The sequence below is a fragment of the Oreochromis aureus genome, linkage group 3 (assembly GCF_013358895.1).
Source record: "Oreochromis aureus strain Israel breed Guangdong linkage group 3, ZZ_aureus, whole genome shotgun sequence".
NCBI classification, from domain to species: Eukaryota; Metazoa; Chordata; class Actinopteri; order Cichliformes; family Cichlidae; genus Oreochromis; species Oreochromis aureus.
The window spans coordinates 68,020,541-68,044,186 of record NC_052944.1 but is presented as its reverse complement, the minus strand read 5'-3'; the positions used below and the strand labels follow the sequence as shown (position 1 = coordinate 68,044,186).

At 38.0% G+C, this 23,646-nt stretch overlaps 1 protein-coding gene and 1 long non-coding RNA gene across 3 annotated transcripts; both read right to left on the bottom strand.

The window, feature by feature from the left end:
* Window positions 1-1,411: 1,411 nt before the first annotated feature.
* On the bottom strand, window positions 1,412-5,034 carry LOC116336332 (interferon-induced protein 44-like). Of its 2 annotated transcripts, none has more exons than XM_031760185.2 (8): window positions 4,902-5,034; window positions 4,778-4,819; window positions 4,647-4,680; window positions 4,309-4,504; window positions 3,521-3,676; window positions 3,220-3,391; window positions 2,170-2,270; window positions 1,412-2,065 (listed from the first exon to the last, which is right to left on the bottom strand). In XM_031760185.2, the coding sequence occupies exons 2-8, from the start codon at window positions 4,815-4,817 to the stop codon at window positions 1,889-1,891; spliced, it is 876 nt and encodes a 291-aa protein (XP_031616045.1). In that variant the 5' UTR covers window positions 4,818-4,819; window positions 4,902-5,034; the 3' UTR covers window positions 1,412-1,888. The 2 variants fall into 2 exon arrangements, with proteins under 2 accessions (XP_031616045.1, XP_031616046.1); XM_031760186.2 differs by having other exon boundaries at window positions 4,309-4,501; window positions 4,902-5,033.
* Window positions 5,035-17,066: 12,032 nt separating this feature from the next.
* On the bottom strand, window positions 17,067-23,646 carry LOC120437405. The gene is made up of 3 exons (XR_005611100.1): window positions 23,599-23,646; window positions 17,349-17,437; window positions 17,067-17,235 (listed from the first exon to the last, which is right to left on the bottom strand). It is a non-coding gene; the product is annotated as an uncharacterized LOC120437405 (long non-coding RNA).

The following is a 23,646-nucleotide window of genomic DNA, read 5'->3' as shown; positions in this document are numbered from 1 at the left end:
TTCAACTTTATAGAATTCCAAAGTCGTCAGCTTGTAGCCTTACAGAGTCCTGTATCCTTGCTGAGACCCCTACAGTATGAGAAGGCAAAGTTTACTGGGTAATTTTAGGTGTATGGGAACTGCAAGTCTCTTCAATTGTAGTACTCATGAAAAGCACCATGGGTTCATTCATTAAAAGTGCTGAAAATAACCTTCATAATATGAAGCCACAGTGCATCAGTCTTTGGGCAAGATACTAATCCCATGTTGCTCTCCGATGCATCCATCGGTGTGTGAATGTGTATGAATGTTAGATAGGCACTAACACATTAGAAAAAGTGCTGGGTGTGATTGGATGAATGAATTAGTTGTATAAAGCGCTTTGAGTGCTCAGAGTAGAAAAGCACTATATAAGAACCAGTTTATTTACCTGTTTGGTGGAAATAGAGTTGTCAGTGCAGAACTTCATATACTCCGATATACATTCTGTTAAACCATCAATGTCACTGCCATGTGGTTCATCATTTGTTTATATGACACTTTTTATTATACATGTAATACATTTATTACTAACCTGAGAGTTTATCCACTGGTCATTTGACATGACCAGAACTGCAACAGAATAGTTTTAATTTAACTCCTGACAAGTTGGCATATATTTGGTGGTGGTTTAAAAGTCTTCCTTCTTATTCCTGCTCTGCCAACTCTCAGCCTCATTCTGTCTCTGCGCTTCCTCCTAGCCTACAGCAGCCAGAGCTTAAAGTCAGGGTCTTCTCTTTCCTGTCCCTTGCAACATTCTGCCTTTTCACAGGCCTCTGCTCATTCTTTCTAATGATCTCTCTTTATTTAACTGGCCTCCAGGCCACTTTTGACAAGATCAAGCTTTTTGGAAGCTTTGTGTGTTTTCCAGACTTAGCTCAAAGACCTATATTGGAGTTATGGAGATCTCAGTTATTTACTTCATAAATTTATAATTTTTATGTAGTTTATTACATTTACGTTTTTTTTTTTTTTGTTTTGTTTTTTGCCATTTTTGTTCCTTTTCTTCCTTCTGTTTTGTTTCCTTGATTATAGTCAGATGAATTTTTGTTCACCCAGGGGTTTCATATCTCCCTAATTGCCTCATGTGTGTATTTATAGGCTCAGTCTCCCTTTGGCCTTTGACAGAGCATCTGGCAATACAGGAAACTAAAACAATTTTAATAATAAACATTTAAAAACAAATTTGGAGGATTATTATTTTTCTACTAGTCTTAAAACACATCTTGTAGATTTTCAGGGAAATATAGACCTTAAATTTCTTGATTTCAGACTTTTGATGGAACCATGCTTTTCACTCACACACAATGTAACTGTCAAGAGATGTATTCTAAAGACACTTCTTCAGCTGAGAGTCAGAGAGTCAGAGAGTGGAAACACACACGCTGCAGTTTTTACTTGCAAGGCCAGTCACAGAGTGCTCACACGAGAGTGGGGGCCCTGTGATTTCGCGCTCTGTTCTTGCTCTTGTCTTTATTTATATACAAGGGTAATACAACAGTGAGTACGTTTGTTCATATCAGTAGAATGTTGGTGCGTAAGCATGTGCGTATGTGGGTGTGTGTGTGAGTTTCTGTGGGAAGCGGCTCCTGTTCCTGGTAGGAAGTGAAACTACTTGTTCAGCTCTTATTATTGCTAGAAGAAACTTTTCCTTTCCTGCATGATAACAGAACACAGAACAAGTCTTATAACAAACAACAGTCCGAGTCATCAAAAGGTCAACATGCAGTATTCTAAGCATATGCAGACTTATATCATTCAAAAGATTATACTGACTACTAAGTACAATTTTCCATTGACAGTAACACATACAATTATTGTGATGGTTTTAACACTTGAACCAAAACCACACTTTCAGTACAGTGGATGTCTAGGTCTGGGATCTTAACTTTCTGTTGAGGGAGTCATTTCCAATTTCAATGATGCGTCTCATGGCGTTCATTATTATAGCATCAATGTCAGGATTCAGTTCTGTTTCTGAGTGGTAGTTCTTCACTGGAAAAATACAGTTAATAGGAATGCCCACACGTTTGCTGAACTGCTGAATCTAAATAAAAAAACAAACAAACAAGAAATATAAAAAATATTGGAATTATTTTGACAGTTTAATTATAATGCGTTTATGTATAAAGTTTGATTAAAATAATGTACCCTTTCCTGCAGAGATTTGCTCTTGTAGACATTTTTCACATCTTGATTTATCTCAGGAAAAGCCTCGTCAATTTTGGTGAAAATTGCCACTTGTGGAATCTCTGACCAAATAAAATACAAATATTGGGTGAATGGATTGTAATGTGAGATAAGTGTTTCCTAACATTTCTAGTTGTACATAAAAGACTGTGGTCCAATTTCTATCTGGAAGACTCGTGAAAAATTTGGTAACTTTCAAATGACTGTGATTACAACTGTGACTGTCATTTGTGAACTGTGATTATAACTGTGAATCCAAAGACCAGGTACTTGGAGCTGCTGCGTGGCACATACGAGTCTGACGTTGGAGGAATAGTATTGACAGCTGAGATAATGTACAGGATATACAGGGGGAATCTGTGGGTGTTTTAGCAAAGAAACTGATGCATTCTGGCTCCAATTGCTCAGTGTAGCCCTCTCTTAAACCCATTTTACAAACTCTGGTTTACACTCTGATCCTACCTCTGCAAATCTCAGGTGGGTTATGTTTGTATACTGTATGTATGTATGTCTTTGTGCTTTGTGCCATTTTGATCTTGTGAAGATAGCTCATATTTGTTCAATTCTTCATTTACATTAATTTTCACTTATAAATGCTGTATAAGGCAAAAATAATCCTCTTTTTCAACGAGCTATTTAACTATAAAAAATATTTCTAAACTCTCTATTAACACACTCACAAACAATGAGGTAGTCATTTTATATGTAAATGTGTATCTAATTACTTTGTTAATCACATATTTTGACTTTGAATTATATATTTTATGTATGAGCTTACTAATTAATACATTTCTATCTGTATTTATAAATTATATACTAAGAGTAATGCTTTATAAATAAGGAATTAAGGGCTGACTTATAGCTTAACAGTGTGACTAAATGTTATTCTTTATTGATGGGTGTTTACACTGAAATGGCAACAAACACTAACAAGTACTGGTGGCTTACATTAGATTTTTTTAAGGCAGTTCGTTCCCATTGTAAAAAGAAGAAGCAGTGATTTTTGCTCACCCAGCTCAGTGGCTTCATCTCTGACGTCCTGTATTGCTTCCACAGTGGAATCGCTCATCAGAGATACAGTGTTGGCATCAACAACACAAACCAAAACATGCACTTTGTCGTTCTCAGTTGGAGCTCTGTTGTAGTATCTTTCGCCTTTTGACAGTTTATTTTCAGCGTTGAACTAAAAGATAAAGTGTAAATATAAAAACAAATAATGCAAAATAATGAATTACCGAAAAATTAACAAAATAATGTAAAGATCTCTTTCTTTTAACTAAATGTCAGAATTTTAAAAATGCAGTAACTCTACCGTGTAACCATCTTTTATGTGGCCCTTCAGCGCCTGTTTGACATCTTTCACATGAATCCTTCTGTTTCTTCTGCTGGTTGTGTCTTTCAACCCCATCATGTCATTTAAGACAAAGGGGTAAAAGGTATTTCCCTTTTTGATCTTGTAGGTTGCATACTGTGGATCACATATGGAGAATACATTTATTTATTTTAACTTTCAAACACTCTAAGAAACAGGTCCTATAATGATAATAAATTCAGAAGAATTTTAGAATCTATTGGGCTCTTGTTGTTTTCATAATTTGTTGCCACCACAGCATCACCCCTGGGTTAGTGGAATTCCATACCAAAACTTCAAGGTGAAAATTTTTTAAGTTATTATTCTGGCCTTTTGAAACCAGAAGTGGTGAGCAAGGGGCAAATCTGATAGAGGAACTAAAGTGCCACTACTACTAGAAAGCGACATTTGTAACACGAGCTGGTGAGGGGGGAGGGGCTAACAAAATTAGACAATAATAGCTATTGTATCTAGTAATAGCTAGTCCTAATTAGCACTAAGTATTACCAGGTTAGCTCATTGATGCTACTGATAGGATAGGAACATGGTGCATTCATTTGGTGGAACATAAGACTATCCAATTCCAGTTCTCCACCACATGTTAACTTGGCATACATGACAGTAAAACATAGATAAAAGCCTTCACCAACTTGCACATTCACGGATAAAGCCAGATCACTGCTCTGGCTACAAGTTATTTAGCGAGTCACATATTAACTATTATTGGCATAGTTGTACTCTGTCCATACCTTTTTGGTGAAACAGTCACAAAAGTTAGCCACCAAAGCCTCGCAACATACTCTCTTTTGTAAGACACTGTTTACAGAATTGATGAAACTAGATTTTCCAGCTCCAACTGGACCATGAAGGAGGATCCTAAGATGTTGTTCTTCAACCTGAGGTTTGTAGTTCTCCACAAAATGCTGATCAGTTGGGTTCTCTCTGCTTAGGAAAGGAAATATTACATTATCTCACACCTTAGATGGAAAAATGAATTAACATGGAACAACTGGGTAGTTTACTGACTAAATAGAGGAAATAATTCATGTATGTATTCAATGTATTTTTTTCTGTGAGCTTCACTCACCCATAGTTAATTTGCCTCCATGGGTTTTCAAGAACTGACAAGAAACAATTTAAAGAGAAAATAACATCAATGTATAGTACATTTTTTATTGGATGACAACTCGTATGATTATAGCTTTTGAATAAACTTACATGGAGATGGAGTAGCTGTTTTTGAAGACGAAGAACCCATAACTGAAACACGAAGCAATTACTCTATTTAATTCAAAGTTTAAATACACAATTTCATTTTTGCTTTGGATTAAAATGAACCTACCTTTGCTGGACAAAGCCTGCCACCCGATGCCAGAATGTGAACCTATCTACAGTTTTAAAGTCTTCCAAATCTGTTTTTTCCTTTCAATTTAACAGAACATGTGACTTCTAGGAATTCCCCTTGATCACAGTTTACTTTCATTTTCATCTTGTTTATAGATAACATAAAAACAGCAACATATTGATGTTTCCACTCTCACGTTTACTGAAAATGTTTAATCTTACAGCCTGACAGTGTGCTGTTTCACTGTCTTAGTGATTTCTGGAAAATGATAAAATTTTAACTGTGGTTTTTCATTTGGTTGAGTTTGATATACTTCCATCATATAAAGTCATGTATACCCACAAGGGGTTCTGCAAATTATTATTTTTTAAAACTTATAACAGGGCTCTAGAGTGCAACCAATTTGGTCGCAAATGCGACCAAATTTTTCAATGGTGCTACTAAAAAAATATTCTGTTCGGGTAACAAAAAACAAAAAAATCTCTGCAACTCTCCGTGTGGTCAACAACAGGCACACATTATGCCCCTATCGTGGACTAAACCAATCAGAGATAGTCAGGGGCGGGACCTCTCTGATTGGCCGTGGTCCAGTTGAAAGTGCAGTTGGAAGAGGGAGGTGAGTAGCTTGAAAAAAGCGATATCGATTCATTAAATCCTGAATCGACTTTTAAATATAACTGTGTTTTGCCAGAAACGGCAGATTCTCAGATTAAAGCTCACAAAACTATTTCAACAACCACCAAACAGCAAATGAGAGCAGGTACACTGATTCCAAACAAAGATGTAAACACAGAGCGGACCCGACGCATCAGAATCAGCTTTGTCTTTCTCGGCTTTGTCACCCGAAGGCCCGAACACGGACACGCTGTCGGAGCTCAGCAATTCTGATGCGTCGGGTGCGCGCTGTGTTTACGTCTTTTTGCGCTGATTCTGAGCTGCAGGTTTTGTCTCTCCAACCAAAATTCACCGAGCCAGCAGCAAAAGCAGCAGCAAACTACGCTTCACATTTGATCAATGTCGTCATGAATTCCCTCTGAGTTTTGCTGTTTTGCTTCCACCACGATAAAAATCACACGTCATGCACAGCTCTCTCTCTCTCTCTCTCTCTCTCTCTGTACTTCAAGAACAGTTTCCCGTCTCAAATCTGTTTTCTGCATAATTCATTCGCTTATTACCCACCAGTCTACCATTGTTTACAGCGCTGTCGGCCGCTGTCTTTTTCTTTTTTTTTTTTTCACTTAAATGACCTCGGACAAGAAAGCCTAATTTCTGCTGTTCAACACTGAAGAAATTGAAACTTTTTAAAATTATGCAAAATTGCAGAATATTTTTAAGGTTATCTGCTATAAAAAGCCAGACCAGAAAAATCTCCTTCATGTTTTTCTGTTTTATTCTCAGTTACTTTGACACAAAGGCATCTGCTGTGATGTTCACAATTCTGATGAAGTCTCACATGTATCAGTACTGATAAATGATCAGAATTATAATATTTCTGACTGTCTGAGGCTAAACTGAATCGAATCAGGACTTTAAGAACCGGAATCGAATGGATTATAGAAATCAGTGATGATACCCAGCCCTAGTGAGCAGCCTAGGCCCGACAGAAGTGGATGTAGCTGTGGGTAATAAGAAAAGATGAAAAGAACTATTGATAACTTTTGTGTTAAGTTAAGGACTGATCCGTCTGAAATTCATAGCCAGCTCTGACACGGTGCCATCAATCCTTGAATGCTGAAAAAGCAGCAGTGTATCCAGAAAACACATTATATGCTGCAATAAATGCACTGCCCAGGTGTCCCCTCTCCCCACTGCCTTTCAGCAGCATGCAACAGCAAACAGGTCGTCAGGCCAAGATGATGATTAAGTTTAACATTTTCTACAATATTGCCAAAGCACTTTAAGTACAAGATTGTTAGTTAATCATTTAGAAATGAATATTGTCTGTATGGACTGCAATTTCCCCCCCAAAAAAGTGCACATGTAAAACTGCGGTGTTAAGCGATGCGGTTGAAAAATTTGAGTGCGCCTAAGTTTTGTGCCGGTGCGCCCATGGCAAAAAGTTAGTCTAGAGCCCTGTATAAGTAAGTAAAACTTTTTTTTATATAGCACCTTTCTAGATAAAAGATCACAAAGTGCTTCACACAAGGATAACAAAGCATAATTACTTTGCTATTACTTGAGCTTGTCATGGGCGACTAGGCTTATTCAGGGTTTGGATTTAAATGCAGACATAGACAGGAGCTGACAGGTCAAAGTACAGTTTATTGATTACACAGCTTGGACTGAAGGGGAGACACTGGAAGTAGCTGTCACCACAAAAGGGTTTCTAGAAGAGAAAAGACCAAGGTTAGTTCAGGATTCTCTCATGGGTGAGGGGTTGACGGTTATTGTTGGTGGGATGGAAATTACATAAAGTGAGATCTTATTGTGAGAGGCAGAGGTCAGGTTCCGGAGGGGAGGGTGGACAGACGAGGGGCCAAGAGGCATGTTGGTTCTAAGTTCCTTGTTCAAGGATCTTCTTTCTGAGATCCAAAAATTGAAAGAAGCTTTAGGGGGCAGGCAGGTGAAATATCACTGCTGGCTGGCTGTGCTTATTTTAGTGCTCCGAGAGCTTCTGGTAACGGTGGGGTGGTTAGCTGTTGTTTTTAAAGCACACTTTGACTTTAAGCAGTTATCCTCACCAACACCCTACACCAGCTTTGAACTTTGTTTGTGTGAACTGGGCCACTCGCCTTCGCTGCTGTGTACAATAGTTTACCGGCCTCCTAGATATAATAAAGATTTTCAGGTGTTACGGTAATTGAAAGGGTATATGCTTCGTGGAAAACACCACATCCCACAATTCATAGCACGGCCCAGCTGAGTCAAACAATGGCGGTAGCCGCTTAGTTTTCATGTTGCTCATATTACTGTTTCTAGGTCACAAAATAAACTTTTAAAATATTTTCAGGTGAGAAAGTAGCTGTGTAAACTTCAAATATCTGCTCATTTTATCAAGACATCCCATATTAGCAAAAGTGCTCAGACGTTTTCGGAGCCGGCTGACAGCTAGCTGGCTTGCTAGCTAGCCCAGCCTTTCTACTTATTAGGTTTTTTGCTGTGATATACCTGCAGCCTCGTCCTCTCATCTCTCTGTATGCTGCACTGCATACAGGAGAGATCAGAATACAGTTTACTTTGATCAATCCATCCATCCATCCATCCATCCATCCATCCATCCATCCATCTTCTTCCGCTTTATCCGGGGCCGGGTCGCGGAGGCAGCAGCCTAAGCAGAGAAGCCCAGACCTCCCTCTCCCCAGCCACCTCGTCCAGCTTATCCGGGGGAACACCAAGGCGTTCCCAGGCAAGCCGAGAGATATAATCTCTCCAGCGTGTCCTGGGTCTGCCCCGGGGCCTCCTCCTGGTGGGACATGCCCGGAACACCTCACCCAGGAGGCGCCCAGGAGACATCCTTGTCAGATGCCCGAACCACCTCAGCTGGCTCCTTTCGATGTGGAGGAGCAGCGGCTCTACTCTGAGCCCCTCCCAGATGGCTGAACTTCTCACCCTATCTCTAAGGGAGAGGCCAGCCACCCTTCGGAGGAAGCTCATTTCCGCTGCTTGTATCCGGCGTATCTGGCTTCTCTCAAACTGTAAAAGAACCCACCCACCACTTTAATCACACTCTAGATCTTCTTTTAACATATGGAATAGAAACTGAACATTTAACAGTGTTTCCTGAAAACCCTCTCCGGTCTGATCATTTCATGATATCATTTACATTTACAATAATTGATTACACAGCAGTGGAGAGTAGACTTTATCACAGTAGATGTCTTTCTGAAAGCGCTGTAACTAAGTTTAAAAATATATCCACCCACTGTTATCATCTTCAATGCCCTGTACCAACATACAGCAGAGCAGCTACCTGAACGCTACTCCAACAGAGGTCGATTATCTTGTTAAAAATTTTACCTCCTCACTACGTACGACTCTGGATACTGTAGCTCCTACAGTATCTGTAGCTCCTACTGTTAGGCCAAGGCCTAACATCAGAAGTACCTGACTCCGTGGTATAATTCTCAAACGCGTAGCCTAAAGCAGATAACTCGTAAGCTGGAGAGGAAATGGCGTGTCACAAATTTAGAAGATCATCATTTAGCCTGGAGAAATAGTTTGTTACTTTATAAGAAAGCAGAACATCATACTATTCATCACTGAAGAAAATAAGAACAACCCCAGGTTTCTCTTCAGCACTGTAGCCAGGCTGACAAAAAGTCAGAGCTCTGTTGAGCCAACCATCCCTTTAACGTTAACTAGTAATGACTTCATGAACTTCTTCACAAATAAATTTTTTTGTTATTAGAGATAAAACCAATACCAATACCATTACCAATAATCATCCCACAGATGTAATATTATCTACAGCTACTTTTAGTACCATTGATATTCAGTTAGACTCTTTTTCTCCAATTGATCTTTCTGAGTTAACTTCAATAATTAATTCCTCCAAACCATCAACGTGTCTTTTAGACCCCATTCCTACAAAACTGCTCAAAGAAGTCCTGCCATTAATTAATGCTTCAATCTTAAATATGATCAACCTATCTCTAATAATTGGCTATGTACCACAGGCCTTCAAGGTGGCTGTAGTTAAACCTTTACTTAAAAAGCCGTCCTTAGACCCAACTGTCTTAGCTAATTATAGGCCAATCTCCAACCTTCCTTTCATATCAAAAATCCTTGAAAGAGTAGTTGTCAAACAGCTAATAGATCATCTGCAGAGGAATGGCTTATTTGAAGAGTTTCAGTCAGGTTTCAGAGCTCATCACAGCAAAGAAACAGCTTTAGTGAAGGTTACAAATTATCTTCTTATGGCCTCTGACAGTGGACTCATCCCTGTGCTTGTCCTGCTAGACCTCAGTGCAGCGTTAGATACTGTTGACCAGTGATGGGAATAACGGCGTTACAAGTAACGGTTTCTAACGGCGTTACTTTTTTCAGTAATGACTAAGTACTATTTCTAACGTTACAACGTCGTTACCGTTACTAAGAAGAAAATGCGGTGCGGTCGCGTTGCTATTTTTCAACAAACAGACGGTTGAATCTGTGGTCAGCTTACCGCACCTTATATCAGTTGCACGGAAGTAGCTGTAAGTAATCTGGACGCTACAGCTTTAAGCAGCTGCGCACGCTCCCGCGGACAGCAATCACTTTCTGCCCGACGATCACTTTTTGGCACAACACCTGGAGCTAAGGGGGCAAAACAATGGCATAAGTGCTGCTGTTTGACTGAGGAAGAATAAAGTAGTCGTTGTAAGTCAATCACATGACATCACTTAAAGACGTGACATATACCAGTTTATAAATTGTGTTGATAGGCCACGTAAAACCAGAGTCATGATAAACAATATATACGCGGTGTTTTTTCCTGAATAGTTTTGTCACGTTTAACTTCTAAGGACAGCGCTAGCAAGCACTCTCTGCTTATGAGCAGTCCCCCCCCGCCCTTTCGTCTTGGTGGAAAAATGCACCATGCAGACCAAAATATCAGTTTAGGAAGAGGGGGACGTTTTAGGGAGAGGGAGAAAGAGAGAGAGAGAGAAAGACAGCAGAAAAAGAGAGAGAGCGAGTTTTGAGATGTGAGAGATTTGTGACGTTTAGTGTGTTTGGAGTGTGTAGTTAATGTGTTGTCTTGTGTAGTTAGTGTGTAGTGTTGTGGATAGTTTTGTGCTGTGTGTCAGAACAATGAGGCGACTGCTGTCTCCAGTTAGAGAACAGGAGTGATACACCTGCTGCTGTCAGACCTGCAGGTATCAGGCTGTGATGTTCTCCTTTATAGTGGACAGAAATATTTGGAGTGGCACAAATAATTTGTGTGGCATCTTATTGAATGCAGAACAGCTGATTGTTCTGTAAATAGTTTGAAATGGTTAATAAAAAAAAAGGGGGTAAAAGGCAAATGGCTGCAAATAACTTTGTTGTTTGCAAAACTTGTGCATAGGATTTTAAAATTGACAATTTATATTTGCATTTAAGGTTATTAAATATGATTCAATAAACATGTTTGTGGTTGTTACAGTAAAAATTATAACTTTTTCTACTCGGATTTTATGTTTTTTGTCTGATTTTAGATCAATTGTGTTAATACAGTATGTCAAAATGAAAACATAACTGTAAATTCAGACACGTGAGGTTGTGCTGAAAAGGATGATACCAAACAAGGCAAAGTAAATAGTTTTTAAAGGTGAAATGTAGAGGGAAAATCAAAAGTAGTTAAAAATGGGCAATTATACCCTGGATCCCAGAGTTTTTTTTAAGCAACGCAATAGTTACTTTTCAAGTAATTAATTACTTTTAGAATATTGTAACTCAGTTACTAACTCAGTTACTTTTTTGAAGAAGTAACTAGTAACTGTAATTAATTACTTTTTCAAAGTAACTTGCCCAGCACTGCTGTTGACCATAATATCCTATTAGAGCGATTAGAACATGCTGTAGGTATTATACACAGTAAAATTCACTGAGTAAAATTTACTCAAATTGAATAAAATTCTACTGTAAGAAAGACAGTATTTGGTCCCAGTCTAAATGGAGTAAAATTTACTCTTATGGCAGAGTTATACTTTCAGAGTTAAATATACTCTATTTAGTGCAAATATTTTACTCTATATGATGATAATTTACTCAGTTTAGTATAAAATAAAAACAACACCATAATTTCATTCTAAATAGAACAGAATTTTACTCTGAATAGAATGTAATTTCATTCTAAATAGAACAGAATTTTATTCTGAATAGAATTATAAATAGAAGAAAAAATAACTTTTTTTTCACTCACTATGTAATTGTATTACAATCATTCACTGCAAGGTTTTAAAGGTACAATAAATAAATCAGAAAAATATATTTTTATTTTAACAGCCACCTTTATTGTTCAGAGGAAACAGTGTGGTACAATATAAAAACTGGAATCACCACGACTGTATGACACCTGTAAATCAAATGCTTTACAACAGAAAAGCTCTTTGGCATAAATTACATGAAGTCCGTGTCTTTTACACAGAACTTGAAAATCATTGAAATGCTCATTGAGACACACTGTTTGCAGTGCAAAAGTAATCAACAATAACCTCTCATCCTTCACAACAACATTATAGACCTTGTGAAAAACTGGCATTTCAAAATGGACTTTTATACAAACAATTAAATCTGCATGATAAATATTTCCATGGTGTTTTGCCCATCTAACATTTAACACCTTGGTGTTGATTGGTAGCTGAAGAGTCTCTGCCATCTCACAGCCCCAGTCCAATGCATTTCAAGAAAGCACGTTACCTGGTCCAGTGGTCAGTCTTTTGGGGTTTAAATGTCTGCCAACTGAAAGCAATAGGACTTTGATATTTTGTTGCCAACGTTTTAGTTACGTTTTTGAAACTTTTCAATTGTTTTTTTAAAGAAGCTGTGCTTTGCCTCATTGCGTATGCACCAGCTATGCAAAAGTGGTCCTGTTTTAAGTATACGTGTACGATAATGCATCATGAACTGATGCTTTGGTAGCAGCATCTTGTGTGGAAACAAACTTTTGGATAACCTGTGGTGTTTGGCGATCAGGTGTTTCAAGAAAATAGTGATACCTTTTGATAACACTGCTGAAAATACAATATTCACTACTTGAAACAACAGCAGTAGCAAATACCAGTGCTGATCGTTTGGACAAACTGAGTCTCCAAAGATGAGTGGTAGATGCTGATGTAAACACCAGGACTGGATGGCATTTAACCCCAAGTTATTTGAGTCCTCTCCCAACTTCACTGTAGGTGGTTTGTTGTTTTGTTCCATGTAGCCATAATTAAAGCTCTTAATTCTCGTGTCCACTTCCTTTGATGTTGTATACTGATCTATTGCATGTAACATAATCAGTTTCATTTTATATTGTGCGACTCCCTCCAAGATATCGTGCATAATATCAACAGAGAAATGTTCACATGTATTGAAGTACTGCAATGAGTTTAGAATGCAAGACTGTTTAACACCCATCGCATTAGGAAGTCAGGGATTTGCCTCCATTTTTTGGCAATGTTCAGTATGAAGTGCTTGAGTTCGCATGATTATCTTGGGTGAATCCTCTGTAAACTCTGTCTGAAAGTCCTCCTTCTCAGCAAGACAAAGGTGGCAACAATATCTGGTACTAAATGACTCTAGAAAACCAAACAGACAGTGAAGACCAAAGTTGTCAGTAGTAACTTGGACAATAGTTCCATGTACTGGGTCATCATACAGGGCAATCGTAATTCCATCCCTCTCCAGGATTTTCATATCCTTCACAATTGGATCAAGTATCTTAGAGAAGCCATATGTTTGGGATGATGAACTTCTTGGCAACTGTGAACATAATAAAATTGCAAGGCAAAGAAAGTTAAATGAAATAAATTGAACAAAATAAACCTAAACAGTTGGTATAGCAGCTATTATAACATCATCCCCAAAGCTTGACTGATTCACACTATGAAACACGCAGGAAATGTTGATGTTGTTCTCGGCACTTCACTCGCACAGCTTGCATCCTTCATGATATGAAAAGGATATTTTTAAATAATTAGATTTACTACAAATACTTACAAAATTGAACAAAACACAGGCACACACAAAACACATAGGGCTTAAGAAACATCTAAAACTGCACACTTGTCCAGACTGCAACCATGTATGCTTTTCAATTCGAGTAAAACACACGTGCTTGCTAAACTAACACCAGTACACATAAAAGATTCACTCCATTAAACACACATGCTCCTAACCAAAGATCAGGCGAAAACAGTCGTGTATGCGACTCAATTCAGAGTAAACCACACGTGCTTTCTAACTGAACAGGTGAAACATCCACAAACATCAATCCACGATAAAACACACATCAGGTAAAAAAGTCAATTTTCATAACTCAGTTTAGAGTAAAACACATGTGCTCACCAACCTTTTTTGGATAAAACATTGGTGCACCGAATTTGCTAAAAACACACTACCCTGGTCAATTATACTACCTAAAGCAGCTATTGAGCAATGCTAAATTTAGTTTAGTGATATATACCTTAATGCTGTCTGTGAGTAGTCTAACGACATTAATTTAGCAGAAGCTAACGTAAGCATCAACCTTGCCAATTATGCAGCATGTAAGACCCACAAACTCTCAAGCTGTAGTGTTACAGACCTTTCAAATAAACAGAAATTCCCCCATTTTATCCTAAATTAAATCATTATTGAGCACTTTGCTCACTTACCTGGCTCACTGCTGACAGTTGTCTATGTTCCACTGCGGGATAGTAGCAGAAACTTAGGAAATGGTAGTGGGCGTGGTCATGACATATTACTCCAATGGAATTTCCTCTGTTTTTTTGCTCCAACTCTGGCGGTCAATCGAAATGATTACAATCCAAAATGAGTGAAAATGACTCTTTTAGAGGAAAATAATGTTAACTCTGGAAAAATTACTCTCTCCATTTTCCTGTGTAGGTACTGCGCTGCAGTGGTTTGTATCATATCTATCTAATAGACTCCAATTTGTACATGTAAATGGAGAGTCCTCTTCACACACTAAGGTCAATTATGGTGTTCCACAGGGTTCAGTGCTAAGACCAATTCTGTTTACATTATACATGCTTCCCTTAGGCAGTATCATCAGAAGACATAGCATACATTTTCATTGCTATGCAGATGACACCCAACTCTATCTGTCCATGAAGCCAGGTAACACACACCATTTATTTAAATTGCAGGAATGTCTTAAAGACATAAAGACCTGGATGGCCGCTAACTTTCTGCTTCTTAATTCAGATAAAACTGAGGTTATTGTACTCGGCCCTGAAAACCTTAGAAATATGGTATCTAACCAGATTCTTACTCTGGATGGCATTACCTTGGCCACCAATAACACTGTGAAGAACCTTGGAGTCATTTTTGACCAAGACATGTCCTTCAATGCACATATTAAACAAATATGTAAGACTGCTTTCTTCCATTTGCGCATCATTTCTAAAATTAGAAATATCGTGTCTCAAAGTGATGCTGAAAAATTAGTTCACGCATGTATTACTTCCAGGCTGGACTACTGTAATTCATTATTATCCAAAATTAATGAATTAAATAAAAATAATAATTTTGGTTTCTTTTATTTTAAATTCTTAAAGGTAAAATGTTTTCACATCACTTAATGCAAGAGTTGGTGATGTGAGATGATGAACCCTTTAAAGAGCAGATTTGCAAAGCGGTAAATGTGCAAACGCAATTTTACACACAACTACAAAAGCAGCATCACAACTTGGTTCAGTGAGCCGAGGCTAAAGGAAAATCAACGAAATCCTGAGGACTGAGATGTAGATGGAGCTGCATTATTACAAACTATTCCACCATATGAACCTGAGATCTTTGTGGAACAGCTGGCCAGTAAAAAATGTAAAAAGTTATTATTCACCATCAGATCCTGAGTCGTCTGTGTGCTAATGACCCAGATAGCAAGGAAACACTGAAACAATGTTGAGTCAATATCAGGCGACGTCATTGAAGCAACGTTGAAGTGTGACGTTGACCCAACATCACTCTTGCACCCATTTTTAACGTTGAAACAACGTCAGGTTTTGATGTTGAATCAATGTTGAAACCTGACATTGATTCGACGTTATATTTTCTAACACTGTTGACATTGAAACAATGTCAGGTTCTGATATTGAAACACTGTTGAGCTATGGTATTGATTTTCCACCTCTTTCGCACAGTTGCTTTTTATTGAAAAACAAAAAAACAAAAAAAACAAAAAAGGTCAATAGACATGTATCATTTGCAAAATACTTTATTAAAAGACAAAGTTTCCTATTTACATTTCTATGTTTCACGTCACTTTTTATTATTTACTCCGGGATGGGGATGGATGATGTGCGTCCTGTGCGCCACCCGTACGATCTGGAGCATATCTGAGCCATTTCTGGACTGCTTGAGCAAAGACCAACTCAGACATAGAGTTCGCCCCTACCTGCTGCGCCAGGCCATCTAGGACAAAAATAGACACACACACAAAAACAAAGACAAAAAAGGGAATTAGAGCACATGAATAAGCTCTTGTTAATTGTCTTCAGCAGGGAGAAAGTATGTAAACTCCTAGGCTGATAAACATGAAAGTCACCAGGCGGAAATCAGCAAACTGCCGCATTTGATTCCCAAAGAGCTATAAGCTGAAAATGTGATATGTCTTAGCATGGTGTGCCGTGTATCCTTTAAAAAAAAAAAAAAAAAAAAAAAAAAAAAAAACACACATGGGGTCCTCGGGCTGTACAAAGTGTACAACCCGAGGACAAAACAAGCCAAAGACCAAAGACTCCATCTCCAGATTAACCGGACATGAAAGTCTTCTTATTAAGAAAGACAAAGTAATATAGCAAAAAACAGACAGGAAATGTGAAACGCACCCAGCACATCAATTGATCCCTTTATTGTTCACTTTAGGCTCATAAAACTACAATAAATGTTAAAACTTACCAAATATGCATCTGCACAGCGCTGTCTCTTTAAATGCCCTTTTTTGCTTTGTCTGGTCCTTGGTTTTTTTTTTCCCCTGCCCAGTTGAGTACAGAGGCCAGCTCCTTTGTAATGGCATAAACCATTACACGGGCGGACTCGCACCTCCAGTGTGGTCCAGCAGCACCAATCAACGCAAAGCGCCTCACCTATAGACACATTTTATGAGATGGAATTAGCGTGTCTCATGTCTTAAATGTGTATGCAAGTGCTTGTGTGTTTACTTCATGTAATTGATGATAGAAACATGTCATTTAGTTTTCCTAAAGCCTGATTTTCAAGTCATACAAAGAATAAACCAAAGTATTGGCAGTACAATGTATTTCTATTCCCTTTGTTGGATATTCATTTGTTAGTTCTTGTAACTGCTAAAAGTGTTTACTAGCTTTTGCCTGTCACATATATTTGTTATACCATGTAAACTGTGAAATTCCAAGATTTTCAAACTTGCCTTGTAATAGTGACCTCACAGAGTCTCTGGAATCTACAGAAAAAAAAAAAAAAAAAAAAAATCACAACAAGATGACATTCAGGAGTATAAATTGGGTTTTTTTTTAGATAAGAGTACAATGACATTGTGATGCAGCTTTAAAGCTTTTTTAAAAGCATACCATCTATAGGGAAGACATCAGACTCTGCATGCTGGCGAGATCGCAAAGCTGTGTCGGCTTGTGCCGGAGTGGCGAAAGGTGCCGGAAGCTGGGTGTGGCATTATGATGGTTGCTATCAGTGGGCTGGGGGGCAGACTGCGGAGTGATGAGGGCAGACTGCGGAGTGATGAGGGCTGTTTAGAAAAAGATAATTTTTTAAGTATTTAAGAATACAGACAACTTGTCAAAAAAGTTTCCTCGTGTCAGACACAGATATGTACACAGACACTAGACAGTATTTTATTACCTGGTATTTTCACTCGAGGGGCCTGGGGAAACCGTTTTTTTGTAGGCTGCTCATCCTCTGAGTCTGTATAGGTGTACAGGGCATTTGGTCTAAAGAAAAGAAATTAAAAACGGTCTTAAGTAATTGTAAATATGCTTTTGGCATATTGTTTCCTAAAGTTAGTTTGATTTCTAACAACACACACAGGAAACAGAGACGTGCAAGAAGGTACAGTATACAATGAATTTTTGAAGTGCACAAGTGTACACGGTGTTACGGGTCCGAAATTGAGGACGAGAGTAAAATAATCATGGTCCAGAAGAGGTCAATCAAACAATTGATTTTAATGAATACACGCAGCGTGGAGAGGTGTAAACTGCAAAACAGTTGTACATCTCTGCCCAAAATACACTCTAGATTGCTTTTATAACATCGGGGTATTGTAACGCCCCCTCATGCGTTTACAAGCACATTATTTGCATGTTCAGAACATTCATGTATTTTAAGAATTAACTGCAACATAGAGGTTCCTCTTTCTGGCATCCTCTTAAGAATATGGTGATGATCTAAGGCCTTTGAGGTCACCATGGGCTGGACATCCTGCTGTCACCTGTAACTAGGCAAACTCAAATGCAACAAGAAGCTGAATACATTCAGGCCTTTACTCAGCTACTTTTGTACTGTAACAATATACTCAGCATATGAGTTATGATACATATATTTAACTCAATCATTTTAAAGTAGTTATAACTGCACCTGTAATAAACATGTTAATATTTGATTATGATAACCCCTATAATATAAATTATAACATAATGCCAGCAACTTCAATAAACACTTTGATGAAATGATAATTACTGCAATGATAAGATGATGGTTATATAAAATAATCCCTGTAATTTTCACAATTCCCTCTCTTGACGTCTTCCAAAGACGTCACTACACCATTCCCAGGTCCACTACCTTCGCTCTGACCCTCTCTTGCCATCCCCTGACTTAGCAAATCAGACAATAACCTCCTGTCATCTAAGTGGTCCGGTAATAAACACCAGCTCCCACTCGGAAACACTTCATGCTTAAGTGGTCTCTGCTCCTTTCCTGGGTCCCTCTCTAGTGGAAATCTAGTGGAATGGACCCTCATCATCAATCACTAAGTAAACTGAATTGGCGCAGGTCTCAAATAAGAAGTAGAAGACACTTGGGCCCTCACTCAGGCCTGCTACTAGATTTATGTGTAATGTAAGCATGCATGCAATTAACCTGCTATGTTCTCATCTTCCCTCAACATGTATCACGTGGACACTCTCACCAGTGAAGCTTAAAACCCTTTTGGATGGAACATCAACTCCAAACAAGCACGGATATGCAATGTGTATAAAATCAACTAAACCTGTGAATAGAATGAATGTGATGACAAACATATTCAATGCAATATGAACCCTGTAAACAATATTACTGATAAAAATAAATCAAACAAATAACTTAAGCTGTGTGACGGCCCCTTGCGTTTACGCCAGGCTGTGAGCTGCCCTAAATCTACTTGCTACATCTAGTTTAATTTTTTCAATCCTAGTTCAAACTATTCCTGACTTCCCTCAGTGCACACTGTAAAGTGTAAAAGATACAATTAGCTTTCTCCTGGTAAAAGGTCCTACATTATTTTCTCATCCTTTGGAAACCTCCTCTATCGAGTTAACCCATTTCATTTGTCAAACTTAGGCCTGATTTCTTCGCCCCCTTTAACGGGTAGCGCATATCCGGTCTGAACACTGTGTTTGGGCAATTTACGAATTGTTGCAGGATTTCTATGTTATGTAAATTTCCTCTCATCCCTTTTATGCTTCCATTATAACCTATGTCTACCAAGCTTTTGATCTTTTTTGTAATATAAACAACTAGGTGTATTTGTGCTCTGTTTTTCTCCTTTCTCTGGTTGGTTCCGTTCGGTCTGGGGCTTCCAGGATTCTCGCCCCCCTATGGTCGCTGTGGTCCTGAAATCTTCTCCTGTAAAAGATAGAAAACAAAAACCTCTCTCTGCTACACCTCACTAATCTACCGTGTTCATCCAATGTTCCTTTAATTATTCAAACTTAGTTCACAATATCATGTTCTGAGCTTTATCCTTTTTATTAACTTTACTTAATCTCAATACTCTTTATGTGTGTGAGCAACGCTTCTAGTTTTATTAAACACACCCCGGGTAAAATATACACCATCCCCATGTCAGCCTAACTCTCCGCTAGTAAGCACGCTTCAAAATTTTCTATCAGGATTTACACCTCTTTTTGCTTCAAGCATATACCTAACATGCAAAAATTACTGTTAATGCCAGTTAGACAAGTTTCCATTATTTACAACATTTTGTTTCCCCCGTCTCACCCTCACATGTTTCCTGTTCACTTATTACATACTTATCTTTAACACCGTCTGCCTCACTAGTTGCTAAGCAGAAACAAAGCACCATGTGTTCCACCTTTGCCCTATAAAATAAATCTATGTCATGTTTGTGTCTGTAAGCATGTTTTGCATTCATTCATTACACTCCACGCCATCCCTGCAAGTTAAGAGCTATACAGTTAAAAGCTACAGGCCTTTGGCCTCGCCTATTTTAAATAAAGCAGGAGAGTTTCATTTTACTTTAAAAATAACTCTATTTAAAAATAACAATTTCTGTCTCAGTTTTACCATATCTAAATTATCAACAACCCCAAAAGTCATAAAATGATCCTAGAACCCATCTCAAATTACCTCTTAAATTCCCCCTTTATATTTGGACACACCAGATGTGTCCAAATAAATAAAAAAAAATGACTCAAAAACTCAAAATTCATCACCCGGGCTTAAGAAATTAAAGGAAAAAGGTTAGTCATATCATCTCTCAGAACAGCTCAGCAATGCTCCTCTCTGGTCCGGCCCTGAAAACCTGTGTTTAAGGAATAAAATCAATTTAATCATCATGTCAAATCTTCTGAAACTCCTTGCTCCATGCAAAAGTCTGGATCCTTGTAATTTCCTGGAAACAAAACCTGTACTTTACATTTCATACTCAACTCTCCCCCTTTATGATCCAATCTGTGTCATGACAAAAACAAACTTAAACAGAGCAGTTATTAATCCTCTGTCACCTCAGTTAATGGTAACTTGAGTTATATCAAAAAATGTTTTCCCTTTTAGCATTTAGCATTTTATAATGTAATAACATAATCCAACCCCAGTAAATAAAACAAAAATTCCCTCCAAGCAAACATCAGCATCCCCAGAATTAAATCTTCCACTTGTCCTGCTCATGGCAAAAGCAAAACAAAGCATCCCCTTTCTTTTCCTCACATGGTAAATTGTCTGTCCACATTTACTCGTTCCCACCTTAGTCCAGTCATTCACATTCACTCACATGCATTCACACATGATATTTTTGCTGATCTGCAGCCTTCCGCGCACGTGATCAGATGCTCCACATCAGCAAAATGAGCTCAATCATTTGTTCTATTTCGTTTTTCCTTTTTAGGAAAATAGTTCTCTATACTTTTGACTGGATTGTCTCGCTGCAATCCTTACTTGGTAATTTGTCCGCGCCGTCAGTTCACTCTCTTCCAGGCCTGCTTAGAGCAAAAATAAGAAAAAAGAGAGCTGATGGTTAGCTCATCAAAGTACAAAACAAAATCACCTGACAGGTTTTTTCTAAGTGCACTGTTATAAAAACTATGGGCCCTTTTAGACATGTCCATGTTTATCAAAACTCCCTCTATTAAAATGAAAAACAACAGCCCCAAAAAATCTTAAACCGTCTTAAATTTCACCCGTTCAACACACCGAAAACCTTGTCAAAACTGCACCGTTTTACACACAACAATAGTCCCCTTTACAACAATGTATCTTCACCATACTTAGATTCAACTTAAGATATAAACACGTTATAACAATGTGTCAACACTAATTTATAAACCTCTTAATCAAATTTGCACCTCTAAACAGTCAACTTCTCCTTTAAGGCCTCAATCACACACACAGCAAGCTCCTCTGTCCACACTCACACAAGCTCTCAAACTTTTTCCATACTCACTCAGACAAATCATTCAGAGACATTCAAATCAAATACTGACAGCATTCACACGGCTAAAATCACTCAAAATACGCTTTCATACGAGTAACTTGGACATGCCTTCCATAATCAGAAAGAGCAAGTCAAAAGAAAAAAAGAAAAACTGAAACCTCTCATCGTCTCACACACAACTTCTCACCAGACACACATAACTGAAAAATAAAACACACCAGCCTTTATGGCTCAAAATATATACATCTATCAAAATTCAGTCACTTACTATACATCCACTACAGCAACTCAGAACTTTATTTATAACCCTCTAATAAACATAAATGGCGTCTTAAACACACGCATACAACAATGTTTGCAGCAGTACTTGTGAAACCAACTGTGGTTTAAGCAGTTCACAGCTTCTTAATTTGCATTTTATTGCCTTCTAGGACATTCTAGTCTCTATTTCCTCTCTTTTCATGTTATCTCCGTTTGACACACACAAACACCACCAACACACACTCCCCTAAAACCCACAAAAACTATCCTAAAAACACACACAAGAACCCTTAAGAAACTTCATTCTTTTATTTATTATTATTTTAAACCCTTAAGATGTTGTACTGTGTTTCCTCTGTGCCCGTTGCAACCTATATTAACATAAACCCAAAGTGTAAATAAGTCTGTCAAATCTAACTCCTTATATATTATCGGACTAAAAGAAAAACCACTTACAATCTTCTAAAGTCCTCCTTTGCCCAACAAACATCAAACGACTTACACCTATATGTATCACTCAAACTCAACAATGCATTAGGAACCCCAGATGTAACTGTGTATATTATCTCAAACTGAAACGAAACCCATCTAAAAATCCTAAAACATCTTACTTGAACACACCAAAAGAGACATCACTTACAGACATATTTATTAATGAAATTATTTCAAAGTCAATTTCAGTTTTCAGACCCCAAATAACGGTCATAAGTATCAACAGTTTATATATCCCATCTTAAAACCCAGCAAACAGTCATACAGTCATGGCAAGAAATAAAAACTTTACTTACAATATTGTAATAAACAAAACCAGTGTCTTAAATACAGCCCTCAGCAATGTCTAGCAGTCTCTATAAACTTCCTATCAGTCTTACACAGTTTTACCTAGTACAGACACGTGTCAAGCAAACCCCATACTCATATTCTACAGTTATCATGAAATACTTATCATAATCAACAACAGTCACACAAATATAATAAACATAAACTGCATTTCTTCCCTTAAAACACAGATTGAAGTCGTCCTTAACCCTGGCTCTGCAGTCAGTCATTAGCCACTCATTAGTAAACAGGAAATGTCACTCTAAATAAGTCACAGGCATCTCATTTACATAGACACAGACACTTCCCCAAAATAACCAGGCTGCTGCAGTGCCCGTGGCAGACAGAGCCTATATACAAACATAGAAATTATAACACAGAGACGTCTGATAAATTAATTAATATTTACAAGGCCTTAAATTGCACAACCTACATAATTTAGACAAAATTTGAATTAACCCTCCAAGGGACAAACTCCAAGTTTTTGATAATCAATGACCCAGTATCAGGTCCAACCTGTGTCTGGTCTAATTGCTAAAGTTCCTAAGTAAATTTAAAAGCGTCCAACGCCCAAGGTCCAACCTTTACTACCCAAAAAAGTGCAAACACCGTTCCAAACGGTCAACTGATCCAATCAGTAGCTATTTTGGACCGTCCTCAGTTGTCCACGATTGCCAATCGAACTATCCCGTCCAACGGAAGATCCTGGTCGTCACCAGGAAATTGGGAGCGTCACCTCCGAACAATGCACTTTCTTAGAACTTCCCACAGTTCCGTTCTACAGAAATTTACTTGTATTTTAAAGACATCCTATGAAACCACAAAACCAACTTTATTGATGTCCAAGCCCAGCTTTATATTCAATTATGACTGTATTACCATACACAGTTTCCAAATGACCTATATCCTAAATTCAGTAGTCCAACTACTTTAAATTCTCTTTCCTTAGCAGTCCAACTGCATTTCCTTTAATCAGTACTGTCACTTAACCTTATATTATCATTACTTCAACTTCAATTCTCATGAGATTTTCACCAAAACCAAAACAGACATTTAGCAGTAATTTCAGTGAGTAAACTTTCAATTTTGTCAGAACCAATTCAGCACTGTTTGGAAATAATTCAACAGGTAGTGCCTTACCTTTGAATAAGCCGGCTTATGTCCACTCACTTCGACCACTGACTCGTG